This window comes from Nymphaea colorata, chromosome 4 (assembly GCF_008831285.2).
Source record: "Nymphaea colorata isolate Beijing-Zhang1983 chromosome 4, ASM883128v2, whole genome shotgun sequence".
NCBI classification, from domain to species: domain Eukaryota; kingdom Viridiplantae; phylum Streptophyta; class Magnoliopsida; order Nymphaeales; family Nymphaeaceae; genus Nymphaea; species Nymphaea colorata.
The window spans coordinates 18725264-18740250 of NC_045141.1; the positions used below are offsets into that span (position 1 = coordinate 18725264).

Here is a 14987-nt window from a genome sequence, read left to right on the forward strand (position 1 = left end):
TACCCTTGAGGCCGGACAGAGGGTCTCCTGACATTACGCGCACGGGAGAGGGAGAGAGATGGGTGGTGGCTCTGTGAAGGATTTGGGGTCGAAGGCAGAGCTGGATGGAATCCTGAGGGAAGGGCAGACCACCATCATCCATTTCTGGGCAGCATGGTGCGAGGCTTCGAAGCAGATGGACCAAGTCTTCTCTCACCTCTCAACGGACTTCCCTCACGCCCGCTTCTACAGGGTCCGTGTCCTGACGCTTCTCCTTATCTGCGTCCTTTCCTTTCTGATTTCCTCTTGTTAACTTCCGGTTACTCTCTGGCATCGTCGATGATCCATATTCCTATTTTGATTGCTGGTTTCGGTCAGGATCGTGGTCATTTGCGGAGTCTCATATGTTGATTCTTTTTGGCTGTGCTTGGGAACGTGTTGCAGGTTGAGGCGGAAGAGCAGCCGGAGATTTCAGAGGCGTATTCCGTATCCGCTGTGCCTTTCTTTGTTTTCTGCAAGGTTGGTTTGTCAATTTTAACACAGCTTCTGTAGTTTAGCAGCAGAGAGGTAATAATGATGGAGAAGAACTGATGAAGTGCATCCAATGACTATTAGTAAGGCCTGCTGGTCATGCTGATGCATATCATCATCATCATCTGTTTTCTGCTATATTTCATGTAGTTACTAAGAGCAGTGACGTTATGCGCACGAAGCCTTGCATATAATACGGATTATTTTGGTGGACATATGTTGCTGTGAACACCCTCATCATCATCTTCATGCATTGTTATAGGCAGGATTAAGTTGCCGTGCTATGGAATTACACCGTCAAAGCCACTCGCAAGTTTATGACATTTCATCGTCGTGTTTTTGTTAGGGAGAGGATTAGATACCATCATTTGGTTAGGAATGAAGATCCATATGGTTAACTGAGATACTTCATTTTCCTTTCAGTATTATATATTCATGATTAATTTTAAGCTACTTGAAGCTTGCAAATAAACCTTCACCTCGAACCATCTGCTTTTGTGGTCTACAAGGCATGAACTGGAAATTAGTGAGTGTCTTTTATGTAGAATGCCTCAAAGTTTTACTGAATGCAATTTGTTAGACTCTTAGTGTTCCATATATCACAAAATAACATGATGGAATTTTGGTGGCCACTGTTTCATATCTCCTTTTCATCTACTTCATTGATCCCACGGTACTTCAGACCTCCCACAAGATTGTATCTTCTTAATAAGAGGAACATGTATATATATATATATATATATATATATATAGAATTGAGCTTCTAGAACAATGTAGAACTAAAACTCGTCCAACAAGGTAACATGTCCCAAGAATCAGTCCATTTCCTTCAGTCATTTTCAGAAAAAGGATGTGTAAACTTTTGAATTTTCGTTGGCTTTAGGAACACTCACAAATTGGAAGTCTCATGTCCATCATTATCCACATCCATTTCTATCATTGCCAACCTAAATTCATTGAGTATTTTTCACCCATCGCCACTCATTGGCTACACATCTTTACTACAATCTCCTTCTCTGTTGCCATCTTTAGTGACCCTTGCTTCTTGTATACTATCACCTCCACTATTCTCCATCATCTCTGCCATGCATATAACATTATCATAACCATCTTATGTTCACTACCAACCCTCCATCCACTTCCATTTTTTGTACATAATGATCGTCACTAGATGCCATATTTGCCACCTTACATCCATTGCTTATTTGTCACCCACCATCACTCATTTGCTTTTGTGTCTACTTCCATCTTTTCCATTGCTTCCCATTTGTTGGCATCTTTACTGACCCCTACTTTTCATCTGTATCATCCCCACTGCACTCCATCATCTTCGATGTCTTACTATGACCACCTTATCTCCACTACCTTTGGTACCAACCTTCTTTTTGCTATTGTCTATCTTGTTTTCAATTGTTTCTTTTCTGTCTCCATCTTCACCATTCCCTACCAATTATTGTCCACCTTGATCTCCATATGTTGTTATCACCATCACTCTCTACACATTTACTCTCACATTTCATGTTGACTACCCATCAGCCACCTCCTTCTTCACTATCTTCACCACACCCTTATTATGGTCACCTCACCTCCAGTATTTTCATTACCAACCAGACCAATCTGCCACCTATATCTTGCTATGTCTTCTTCATCCATTGTTCTTTCATGTCCACCTTTTGCGACTTCTTAACCACCACCTCTACCACGTACTCTCTCACTCTCACCATCTCATGTCCACTACCATCATGGTCAATCCACTACTCTATAATTCATTGCAGGTTCTACTGTTGACCATGCATCTTTTCCTATTTCCTTTTCACCACAATGATCTCCTACAAAAATATCAGGATGTGGGTTGGTAGGTGTTGTGTAATGGAGATGGTGCTTAGTTTAAGGAGGCAGAAAAGCAAATGATTTTGGGTTGGTGAATACGGTTCTAGATGGAGGATGATGGATGGTGGAACCAAGGTGGTGGAAAGAAAAGGGCGGTGGATAATGGAGATAGGAATGAAGGCGTGTTGATCAGATGGTGGTTGAGAATATGGTAACTTAGTTTTTGTTGAAACTTGAAGCTGTGAGCCACAGCACTCGAATCTGCCTAAATATGTTGTAACATTGTTTTAGATAATTGAACTTGCTCCCAAATTAGTAAGCAATTCAATTTTGACTGAAGTCTAAAACTCAAAATGGCCTATACTTGGTAAATCTTCTAGTTTCAGGCTTTCTGCTAAAATTTCAAACTTGACATTGCCATGGTTGATGGTAAAACTTGTTCAGCTGAATGTGGAGCTTGAGAAATGTTAATATTTAATGATTGACGTGGTTTTGTGAAGCTGAAAATCATTTATAATTTTTGATATGATTGGTTTTCGCTAATAGGTAAACTAATTTGAAGCTTAAGGTTGGGTTTGTATGACACCCTCAAAAATTGACATTTTGTGAAAACCAAGCCCTTTAACCAGTTTCTGAAACCTGGTTTGTGTAGTTAGTGACAAGCAAAAACCAAGTTTTCACTTTTTGAACCATTGGTTTCTGTTTGGATAACGAAAATGAGTTTATATAGTAAATATATTAATATTATTATAACCTGGGGAAGCAAAGAGGGGCCAGGTTTCTCAGGTTCCTTCGAAAAAATGAGTTTTACCAAAACTGGGTTTTTGGCAAACCTAGTTTTGGCATCATCCAATCACGCCTAAAATGGCATTTTGGAGACAAAACACCATTTTGCCTAAAAAAAAGACCATTTTAGGCCGTCAAGCAAACGGCCTCTAAATGTTAAAAATTTAAAATAATTTACATGTGATGAGTAGATAAATTTTGACTAAAGTTTGAAGTTTAAAATTGTCTTTGTCAAATAGGAAACTTGTTTTCAGCTCCATTTTCACTGCCTGGAAGTCACCTATCCTTGACAGGCTATTTGGTTTCAGATAAGAATTAGGGGTTTTTGAGAATCCCTGAAGCAAAGAAATTAAAAAATCTTCTATATTTGATAGGTAACTTAGTTTTGGGAATTTTTAGAAGCAGTTAAAGCTCAAACAATCTATATTTGATAAGCAACTAGTTTTTAGCTAAAACTAGAGAGCTGGTGATAGTGACTTCATCTTAGCCTCAGGCAAAGTTATAGCATAAAATCATCTATATTGAGAATCACTTAGTTTTTAGCTGAGGATTCATAGTTCATACTCAAAAGAGCATGCGTTTTGTAGACAACTTGTTTTTATCTAATTGTCTTTGACAGGCAACTTAAGCCTTCTAAACTTTGAAAGACTCACTATTTAAGTAGCAATTTAGTTCTGATAAAGCTCAAAATTGTTACTTCAAATGGTAACTTACTTTGTTGATCATAGCAAAGGTGTCTTTAACATCCACATCATGTCTCATCTACCACTATCTTCACCACTCATCATCAGCTTTACCACTTGTCACCACTATCACTTTTGCTACCGCTATCTCTAGTACACCATATCTATGCCATGATCCCCTGCCATTATACATTGCATGGTTTTACCCACTACCTCCTTTTAACTTTTATACCTACTAGCTCTCATCTCCCAAATTTCATTCTCATCATCTTTTAACCATGCACAAGTTCTGATTGACCGCCATGTCATCACAGACCACCATCTATACATTGTTTCCTTTCCAATATCTTGTGTCCATTTTTCTTAACCCCAACTCTAACACTGGTTTATGCATTTTTCAATATTGAGAAGACATGGAAAACAGAAAAGAAGTGTTATTTTTTCACAGAACCATACACACAGTTATGACCATAATAAATTTAGAGATGATCTTGCAGAAGGCAACTTCCTCCTTATATGGAATCGATCTTCAAAGAGCTGTGCCATAACAATGAAGTACTATCTAGAGGTAGACTATATGATCTTGATGAGTACTTGAAAATGACCATTTATTTTACATAGGTCACCTTCAAATTTTTTCACGTCATAGACTGTCACTTGTTAAAATTCATGCTTTGGAGCATGTTCCGCAGAAACAAAACTCTAATATTTTGACCCTCAAATTTTGATTTACTTTGGGTCATTGGCTTCTGCTACCCTGGATTTTTCTCCTTACACATTAAAATGCTATGGTCCAGAGGTTCTTATTTGTTGAATAGACCATGTAAAATCCAGAGGTTCTTATTTGTTGAATAATAAACTATGTAAATTGATGGATCTCATTCATCAAATTGTTTTGCTTATTCCATTACTACTATGAATAGTTTTGCAGTAGGAATCTTAGGGGTATATGATTTAATCTCTTTTGTATGTGCATGCATGCATTTATGTATCGTACTTTTTATATATCGAACCATATGCTGGTCATTCTTTCAATGACCAAGCTGCTAGCAGTTGGCTATCCTAACAGCTAGAAGCCTGGTCAATATGACTAGTCCAACGGCTATCTCTCTCCCCTTCGTGTATAAATAAGCGGTCCCCATTCTATGATATTCTATCCCATGCATTTTATTATTACTAATATTATTGCGTAATGCTTAAGCATGTTCTGTCTCTTGGTGCACTATTTGATTTGTTGTATTTTCTTTTGTTTCTTGTATGAACACTCTTGGTGAATGGTGGACTCTTTGAATCCTTATCCTGTGTACTTTTCACTTTCTTTCGAGTCTATTGCTCTTGGGCGATCACTTATGCATGTTTTTTCAGAGCATTTTTTCTTCTAACTTCCAAGCTCCGTGAGATCATTAATCACCATCTTCTATGTGCTGAACAATGGTGGACAGTTTCTGTTTGAGCCTCTGATAAACGTCTTTATATCTAGAAAATGAAGCTCCAGTGATTATGTATTGTTTTTAGATTAAGGTGTCAGTTGGGACTGGAAGATTAATTATCATACTGTTCTATTAAGGATGATAACATTTTGTGGCATGTTCTTGTATGTTTTTTCTTTTAACTTTTTTCTATTATTCTAAGCATTAAGATGAATGTCACAAACAACAAAAAAATGCATCTTCACTCTTCACCTTTAAGCTTATCATTATAAGTAGACACATCCACCTTTCAATCGGATCTGTCTGTCTTGCCATGTGGACTCAGCCCAAAGGGCTTGATCATTGGTAGACATATACATCTTTGATTGCAAAATTCCCATGCATTTAGTTCACTGTTTCCATTATAACGCAATTATCATCTGCTTGTTAAATTGTGTCTGTCTTTATGGAGATCTTTGGTGACTATCCTCTTCAGTTTCTTTGTGATTCTTGATTCTTATTCAGTTAGGTGACTTCATAGATGACTTGTCATTAATCAACTAATATTGGTCTTCCCAGGATGGTAAAAAGGTTGATACGTTGGAAGGTGCAAATCCTTCCAGTTTGGCCAATAAGGTTGCAAAACTTGCTGGTTCGATTGACCAAGCCAAAGCTGCTGCACCTGCAAGTCTTGGCATGGCTGCTGGCCCCTCGGTGCTTGAAACAGTTAAGGAGTTGGCTAAAGAAAACGGCAGTTCACAGGCAAATCATCCACCTTTGGACCTTAATGACTCCTTGAAGAAGCGGTTGCAGCAACTTGTGGACTCCCACCCAGTGTTTTTATTCATGAAAGGAAGTCCAGATGCACCCAAGTGTGGTTTCAGTCAAAAGGTTGTAAATATTTTGAAAGAGGAAGGTGTCGACTTTGGAAGTTTTGATATCCTCACAGATGATGAGGTTCGTGAAGGGATGAAGAAGTACTCCAATTGGCCCACTTTCCCTCAGTTGTTCTGCAAGGGTGAACTTCTTGGTGGTTGTGATATTGCTTCAGCAATGCATGAGAGTGGTGAACTTAAGGAAGTCTTCAGAGACCATGGCATTCATCTGGTAACTAGCTTGAGTGTCAATGCAGACACAGAAGAAGCTTCATCAGCAGCAGGAATGATTGGTGGCATAACTGAATCAAGTGGTTTAAATGAAGCCTTGACTTCCCGCCTAGAGGACCTGATAAATTCACATCCTGTAATGCTGTTTATGAAAGGGAAGCCTGACGAACCCAGGTGTGGTTTCAGCCGCAAGGTTGTTGAAATTCTCAAAGAAGAGAAGGTTGAGTTTAGTAGCTTTGATGTTTTAACTGATGATACAGTTCGACAAGGACTGAAAGTATTATCCAATTGGTCAAGCTATCCACAGGTATACATAAAAGGGGAGCTCATTGGAGGATCTGACATCATGTTAGAGATGCAGAAAAGTGGAGAACTGAAAAGAGTTTTGGATGAGAAGGGAATCATCCCAAAGGAATCTCTAGATGATCGCCTGAAGAAACTGGTATCTTCATCAAAGACAATGCTGTTCATGAAGGGGACGCCAGAAGCCCCTCGTTGTGGCTTCAGCTCAAAGGTTGTCCAAGCTCTTAGCTCTGAAGACGTGAGCTTTGGATATTTTGATATTTTGACTGATGATGAGGTCAGGCAGGGACTCAAAACCTTCTCGAACTGGCCAACCTATCCGCAGCTTTACCACAATGGAGAATTGATTGGTGGCTGTGACATCGTGTTGGAACTTCAACAGAGCGGTGAGCTGAAATCAACTCTGATGGAATAGTGGTTGAAGTCATACAGTTCTGAAAATATTATGCTTACATTTGCAGTTTCACCTGCTTGAGAACTTTTCTTGATCGTCACTCTCTTTCTTGACATGCATATGTTCAAAAGATAGTATTCTGCCTTCGTCGCGATCTCAAGGTTCTTTACCAAGTCTGATCTTGTGTAGCCTCAGAATGAACCATTCTGATGGTCATATCTGCTTTATCGATTTAGATCTCACTGTTTTGTTATATGACAAGTTATTTTTTGGTATTAACCGCCCCCGTGTGTGTTCCCTATTTGAAGCATGGTGCTGTACGCCAGAGAGAGAGAGAGAGAGAGAGAGAGAGAGGGTTTGGCTACATGGGCTGGGATTGGTTCATCTATTTTAATTTTTGAATAGATTTTGCAGTTCAAATCATTGAAAAAGTTGCGGGACCTGTTCGGCCGCGAGGCCTGCAGTGACCTCTAACAATTAAGCATTGGACAGGATCCAGGATGTAAAACTTACATCCACCAATACCCACGTCGAATGTTGAAGGTGCTTGTTTCAAAATCGTGCGTGGACCATGTTTAACATTATATGAGTAGGAATCTATCTCCGTAGCTACATTTCTTACTCTTGTTAGTTTTATGATATAAAATTGTGAATTTTCCGAACTTCGTGCTCAGCAGGTTCCAGTGCCGAAGGGCGGGGGCCTTCGACAAACTCAAAAAGACAGCCAACAAGTTTTTTTTCCAGGTCTTTGAAGTAAGAAATTTCTGATAGCAACTCTGAGTTCTCTTTCTTCAAGTTTCTGTTTTCCTCCATTATCATGAGGGCTTCTTCGTCTGAGACTGCTGGTGGTGGTGTTGGTGGTGATCTGTCAGTACTTGCTTTCAGGAAAGCAGGGAAGATGCTGGGTATGCACTTCCTCCTGTCAATCTCCACCAGCAGATGCCGTCTTCCTCTTTGGAACTTCTCATGACCAAACTCCCATCTATCCGATGCAATCTTTCTGAATCCCTGCCAGGATCAACAAATTTAAATGTTAGTTGAAGGCCTATACAAATGGTCATCGCTCTCTCTCTAAGTGCGTGCAAGCCAGTTCCAGACCTAGTAGCCTCTCTGGTTTTGACATAAACCATGTGTGTTCTCACTGGTTTAGATCAGGTGGGCATCCTTGACCCAGCCCGGTTGTGCTCAACTACATTAGAGTTAGCCAGACTAGGCATACTCTTACCTGGGTTACCTTATCCCCAGGATAAGTCATTTCTCTAAATAGATAGACCAAGCTCAGCTTGCCCCCATCCTGAAGTAGGCTTTATCCGTGCATCCTGGGTTACTAGACCCAGTACTGCCTGACCTTCACACTACTGATAGCACATAAAGAGTCCCTTTCCATCTCGGGTTCTTGTAGGTCCAAGCCCGTTCGAGCCTAATTTGGGTCTGCCCCTTCTCTAACCTAAACTAACTAAGCGTAGCCTGGTTAGCCCAACGCTACCCCCCTCAAGGGATCCAAGATTTGAATTTGTAGTTGCTGTCATGTCTCGGTGTGTTATTTGGTTTAAACAGTAACAAGTATGACACCTGAGTCTAAATGATACATTGTAGGTCTACCGAAACTTTGAAGCAAACCCGAACCTTGAAAGTATAAGGTATGACATTGAGGGTTTTATGTCGAAGGAGGTTCCCTTAAATAAACATTAAAAAAAACCCTTGTCCCATCTAAGTTTCATGTGTCAACTAGAATAAATGAAGTCACTTGATCTCACTCATTGTTTGGAGAATCCAGAAAGGTCATCAACCAAAGTTAGCTTGTCTTATTAGCTAGCTAGGCTTGCCCACCAGCTTAACCTATGTTGTATCCTTGTCAAATAATTTCCAGCCTACCCACTTGCCCTGATTGTATACCTTAGCTTGTGTTTGATTACTGTAGATCGACTACCTGATCATCTCAGTGTTTGATTACTGTAGATCGACTACCTGATAATCTCAGATCACCTTAGATCTCAGGTCCATGGTTTTGATGTCTGACCTTTCCTCCCCTCCCCCCACCCCTGTTGGACCTCAAATCCACACTTTTTACAATGTAGTGTGGATTTGAGATCCATGCTGGGGGGTTGATGCTGAAACCCAGTCTGTTAAAATCTTAGATTTCAGCTATTGTTGATTTCAGATCCACTCGGACCTGAGATCCGCGGAAAATCAAACATAACATTAACAAACCCAAATTCAGATTCTAACTAATTCCCAGCCACCAATTATACTTAGATTTCTTCTATCCTAATGCTCTGCCCCACCAAATTCACCTAACACGTTTTGGATCTATCCAAGCATCTGCTTCATTCTGGTCACAACCGCTGTAGGCATATCTAGCTTATATTAATTCCTCTCACCAATGTTTTGAGGTCTAACTCTCTACGCTTCTAAAGAGAAACATGTACATGAAATCAAAAAACAATCAATGGCATTGTTCTTCCAACACCTTGTCTTATGGGATACGTTTTAGAGCACAAGAATCAACACATTTAGAATACATAATCTGGAGAAAAGTTTCCCAAAATAAGTTTCGAGATTATTTAAAAATTCCCATGATCCCGGCCACATGTGCCTCAGCATTTTGGGAGAGATGCTGCCTGTTCGGCGGCCGAGCCTCTCCTTACATGCCAAGAAAGGTAGTAAAAAGTTCAAAAATTGAAAAAAGACATTTCTTTTTAAAAAATTCAAAATACACTAACTCCCACTTTTTTTTTGGTGCATATCATGCACCACGTGTTCACTCTTAGGACTTTTGGAAAAATGAAAAAGTTTTTTTTTAAAAAAAGATAAAACTACCCTAAACAAAAAAGAAACCATCAAAGGAAAGGAAAAGGAAAATACCCCCAAAAGAACACTTTTAAGCAATCTTAATCAAAATGAAAAGCCTAGCTGGTCTTTAGACAGAATTTTGAAATAATTTTTCTTTGACTAAAATTTGTAGAAAATATGATTAAGATCTTCTTAAAATTTGTAGAAAAAGTAAGCGTGCTGCTTCTGGAAACTTTTGGTAGCTCCTAACCATTGGGAAAGGGAATCTTGAAGGAGTCAGACGTGAGGAGGGACCGTTGAAGAGCGGTGGAGCTTCAACACTCGACCAGGCGATCCCTCTTTCCGCCATTAAGATCCAAAACTGGCTTAGCATGATTGCTATGAGATGAATATTTTCCCTCTTTCAATGTCTTTTCTTGTGGAAAGTCTCATTACATGCATTCTCCAAACTTCATGTGCATTTCCTCATGAAACCTTCAATCAACAATTGGGACATCACCACTTTTCTTTTCTGTTGGAATCAGTCTCTCTCTGCGTTTGTGTGAGGAAAGAGAGATAGATGCTACCATACGCTCGAGTTCATTGTAGCTGAAAACTGTTTCATCCTTTCATTAAACTAACCATACAGATCTCAGATATGGTCTTTATCTGTGCATCCCAAAACTTATGGATCAACAGAAACTTTAACTTTCTTGCGAGTAGGAGGAATGCATAAGCTCAAAAAGTTAAACCATCGATTATAAAATTTGGCGTACAGAGAAAAGAATATCTTCCTTTTTACGTAGTTACTGAGGGCATCCAAGCTATAGCTAGAAACCATGTTTGGGGAGTAGCCTGCATCTTTTGGGGTGGGAAGTTTCATGAAATCCAACCTTTTAGAGAAAGAAAGTGTTGGCGCCTCTGGTTTCTGAACCGACACAAAGAAGAATAAAGAAAAGCACCCACCATTCATGTCCATGTCACGTTTCAGATGAACGGAAAAGTAGAACCCAGTACGACTATTTTCGCAGATGACGCTCAAATAGAATACGAGAGAGAGAGAGAGAGAGAGAGAGAGAGAGAGAGAGAGAGAAAGAATACGTAGGTATTGAGTTGGCGGATGAAGGAGGAGAAGTTGGAGTGCTTGAAGTACTTGGGGAGGAGGAGCTGCGAGAACTCCTCCGGCATCCACACCACGAAGCCGTTGCCCTCCTCGTTCCACGACACCATCCGCCGTTCTTCCCCGCCGCCGACTCCTCCTCCTCCACCTCCACCTCCACCTCCACCTTCCTCCTCGCTGCTGCTCACCATGTCGAACGTCTTCCACAGGAAAGGCGCCGGATTCCTCTGCTGCTTCCCTCTATCACCGCCGCCGCTGCAGCCCCCTTCAGCTGCTCCCGCCACCGCCAGCCCCCCCATGTCACCTCTCACTCTATCTCCCTCCACCTCTCTCTCCATCTGTCTCCCTCTTCCTCTGCCTCCTGGCGCCGGCGAGCGAACTCAATCCGCATGGGTATTCACAGTTGGTGGCAAAACCCACCCCAAGCCAACAGTCCACCCCTCTTTCACCATGAAATTACACAAAAGCCACCCTCCCAAGGCTAAGCTAATTCCCTACAACCACCGGACGGGGGTGTTTTCGTAATTATGTTAGCTGCCCTTTTGGATGCAAAAGGAACGTAGGGAGGACGGAGGCTGCGGGTTTGGAGTTTTGACCAACGTCAGTGTAGCAGGGATGACGGCCGGCTCTAAATCAATTTTTTTTTAAATGTAATAATTCTAAAAAATAATATAAAATGTTTTTAACTAATTTGAAAATAAAAATGTAAATAAAAAAGTTTTTATGTAACTTGGGTATTGTATTAACGTGCCAAAACAATCTTATCAGCCGACAAACTTAAACGTAAAGTTTTGAAAAACTAAAAATTGAAGCTATAAATAAGAAAAATAACAAATATAAAGGCTCTACGTTATTGTCGTCAAAATTGGTTCCTAACGTAGACCTGTGAAGAAACGGGTTCCAAAAATTGGCAGGGTAGAGTAGAAACTGAAATTACTTATAATTTGGATCAAATCACTATTTGCATTTCTTTGTAAATGAAGTTAAGAAATAAACAAAAAGAAAAATTGGATGAGTAGAAAAATAACAAAATATGCTTTCGTGCGCTCCCGTGGACTCTGTTTTGAACCTACGATGACCAATTCAACTCCAACCAACCGATTCGAGCCAATTTTGAGAAAAAACATTTTAAATTATATAAGAGGGATTGTTTATTTTTTATATTTATCTACAAAAATTAATCTTTCATTTATATTTTAATATTAAATGACTTTGGATAGTTAGAGTCATTATATATATATATATCGAGTTGTGTTGAGTCAGTCAACTTATTCATTTCATTAAGGTTGTTCAATCTATTAAATGGCGATTGAGACAAACATAAGAGAAAATGGTGATGAGCATTTTGTCATGTGTTATTAGTTCACGTTTTTTTTTTGTTTTTCTTTCAATTATCTATTATGATAGATCAAATAGTCCGAATGAGTGAACTAGGTGATTATAAATAGTCATAGTGAAATCATCATAAACTTTTTTAAACTATATATTAAAGTTAGTGACATAAATAAATAAATAAAAAAGGAACACTGATTGGCTAAGTTTTAGGGCCATGATCGGATGCATCTAAAAACAGCATTTTGTAGGCAAAACTCCATTTTCGGCTGGTTTGGGTGAACTGAAAATGCGTCACCTTGATTTCATATGAGAACTACTTCCTCCAACTTATTCACTCAAAGCCAATTTTTGCCGTGTTCACCTTGCTTAACATAAATGAACAGCGTCTTTAAAACGGATTAAAAATTTTGGTTTTTACAAAATCACATTTTAACAAAAAAAATATTTTTGATTGTGTCGTCCGAACAGTAACTTTGGTCTATTTCTAAACCTCTATTTAAAAAGGGAAAAAAAAGGTCGGCTTAGGCATAAGACATGCTTGGATGGAGGAAAAAGATAGTCAAATGGTTAATTAAAAGAAGGGAAAAGAAAGAAAAACAAAAATGATGGCGGATTGTGCATGCCAAAAAGCATTATAAACGAAGTGGTGAAGGCAAAAACTTCTTGTTAAGGGACACTCTAAGTGTAAATTTCAAACTTGAAGGGGCACTCATATGTAAAAACTTAAAAATTAATGAAGTTTTTATATATAAATAATGTAAATCTAGTGGTCCGGTGTGGGCAATTGCCCACTCCAACCACAAGGTGGCTTTGCTCCATAAGCAAGTTTTGGCATCCTTTTTTTTATCACCTTTTCACTTACAATTATTTTATATCTTTTTAAAAGTTTTTTTTTAAATTTTAATAAAAGTATTTTAGTCATTGCCGTACACTCGTTTTTCTGGCACAGTGGTGTGCACTAAAATCCATTTGAATGGCCCTTTGGCTTCCTCCTCGACTCCTTTGAAGTTAAAGCTGCCTTTATAGAAAATCTGACCAATCGGGTCCGACGACCACCATCGTGAAAGACACTCCCCATGGTAATCAGTTGATACCTATGGCCGATACATGCTTTAATATTTCATATATATAAAAACTGGTCTTTTTGTTACGTGTTCCAATTTAATTGCCAATTTAGCAGCACTGAAATATGTATATTTTTTTCATATAACATATTGAAATATGTATATTTTTTTCATATAACATATTGTTAGGAGCCCCCGCACATTTAAGCGAGCGAGAATCACACCGACATGAAAGCTTCTGCTTTCAATTAGGTTGTGAGATGAAATATTCCTCATGCTCACCAAAAACTTCTCAAAAGAACACCTCTCCTCATTGTTATCCAAGGTGATAACAAAAACTTTCTTTCCTTTTTATTCTTCAACATGGGCATGGATCGGTGTAAACAAGACCACCACCCACCTACTTAGCCAGGAGGCTAAAACTAAGGCCATCAAATTGGAAAATTCAACAACCCATCACAGGGGATGCACATGCACTTCTTGTTATAAATAGACATACATGAATGATCCGCACAAGGTCCCATATATTGAAAAAGGAAACTTATGCCTAGAACAGTATTCACTCTTTTCAACTATGAAGGACCCACCATGCAAATGAAAGGATTGGACCACCCCCCAGAAAGAGAGCCGCCAACCCTTCTCCTTTTCTCCTTACCTCTAGGTTGTGTTTAGTAGCTTTCCCACACTAGATTCAATGCTGCATTAAAAGATGAGTTTTGGGAGATCCTCAGTATTTTAAACAAACTAAGGATCTAGTAGCATGCCTTTTACAGGTTAAAAATCATGAATAGCAAGTTAGATAGAGAAAGATCTTACCTTAAATCCATGAATTTGAGATCATAGAAGACGGTGAAACAAACACAACCCGAAGGTCAAAGGCTATGTCGGTACCTAGCAAAAAGGCGGTATACCATCAAGTTAGTTTTGCGCTCCACCCCATATGCCATAGGAGCATAGCATCATTGGAAATCAAGCTGGCGGTGCATTTTTTTTCCTCCACCAGCCCAACCACCTAAGGTGTGTCCCTCGAGGGCCATAGTCTGCTCGATTACGATACCTAATATTGCCTAAAAGTGAAGGATAGAAGTAGTTTATTTCTAATTTGAAAGTTAGATAGAGAGAGGTCTTACCTTAAATCCATAGATTTGAGATCATAGGAGACGGTGAAACAAACATAACCCCAAGGTCAAGGGCTATGTCGGTACCTAGCAAAAAGGCGGCATACCATCAAGTTAGTTTTGCGTTTCACCCCATATGCCATAGGAGCATAGCACCATTGGAAATCAAATTGGCGGTGCATTTTTTTTCCTCCACCAGCCCAACCACCTAAGGTGTGTCCCTCGAGGGCCACAGTCTGCTCGATTACAATACCTAATATTGCTAAAAGTTAAGGATAGAAGTAGTTTATTTCTAAATTGTTCTTTAGCCGTATGAACTTTGAACCGAGCCCGACTCCACATTTATTTAACGGATTCAAGGTTTTATGCTTTGAGATCTTGTACCTGATGCCATGTTCTTACCTATAATTTCTCAGTGGGACGGGATGGTGAAGGTGGCGAGGACTGAGAAGAAGGCCGTCAAATGTAAAAGAGGATAATTTTCTCAGTCAGAGCAGCCACTTTCATACTTCGTACATACTTCCACAGCGTTCAACTTCGTCAGCTAAGTGACTGCT

At 39.4% G+C, this 14987-nt stretch overlaps 2 protein-coding genes across 2 annotated transcripts; one reads left to right on the forward strand and one right to left on the reverse strand.

Moving 5' to 3' along the window:
• LOC116252793 (monothiol glutaredoxin-S17) lies at positions 1 to 7300 on the forward strand. The gene is made up of 3 exons (XM_031627329.1): positions 1 to 232; positions 424 to 498; positions 5798 to 7300. Exons 1-3 carry the CDS (start codon positions 59 to 61, stop codon positions 7040 to 7042), a joined length of 1494 nt encoding a protein of 497 aa, XP_031483189.1. The 5' UTR covers positions 1 to 58; the 3' UTR covers positions 7043 to 7300.
• Positions 7301 to 7435: 135 nt separating this feature from the next.
• Positions 7436 to 11273, reverse strand: LOC116252794 (heat stress transcription factor B-2b-like). The gene is made up of 2 exons (XM_031627330.2): positions 10895 to 11273; positions 7436 to 8029 (listed from the first exon to the last, which is right to left on the reverse strand). Exons 1-2 carry the CDS (start codon positions 11249 to 11251, stop codon positions 7655 to 7657), a joined length of 732 nt encoding a protein of 243 aa, XP_031483190.1. The 5' UTR covers positions 11252 to 11273; the 3' UTR covers positions 7436 to 7654.
• Positions 11274 to 14987: the final 3714 nt, after the last annotated feature.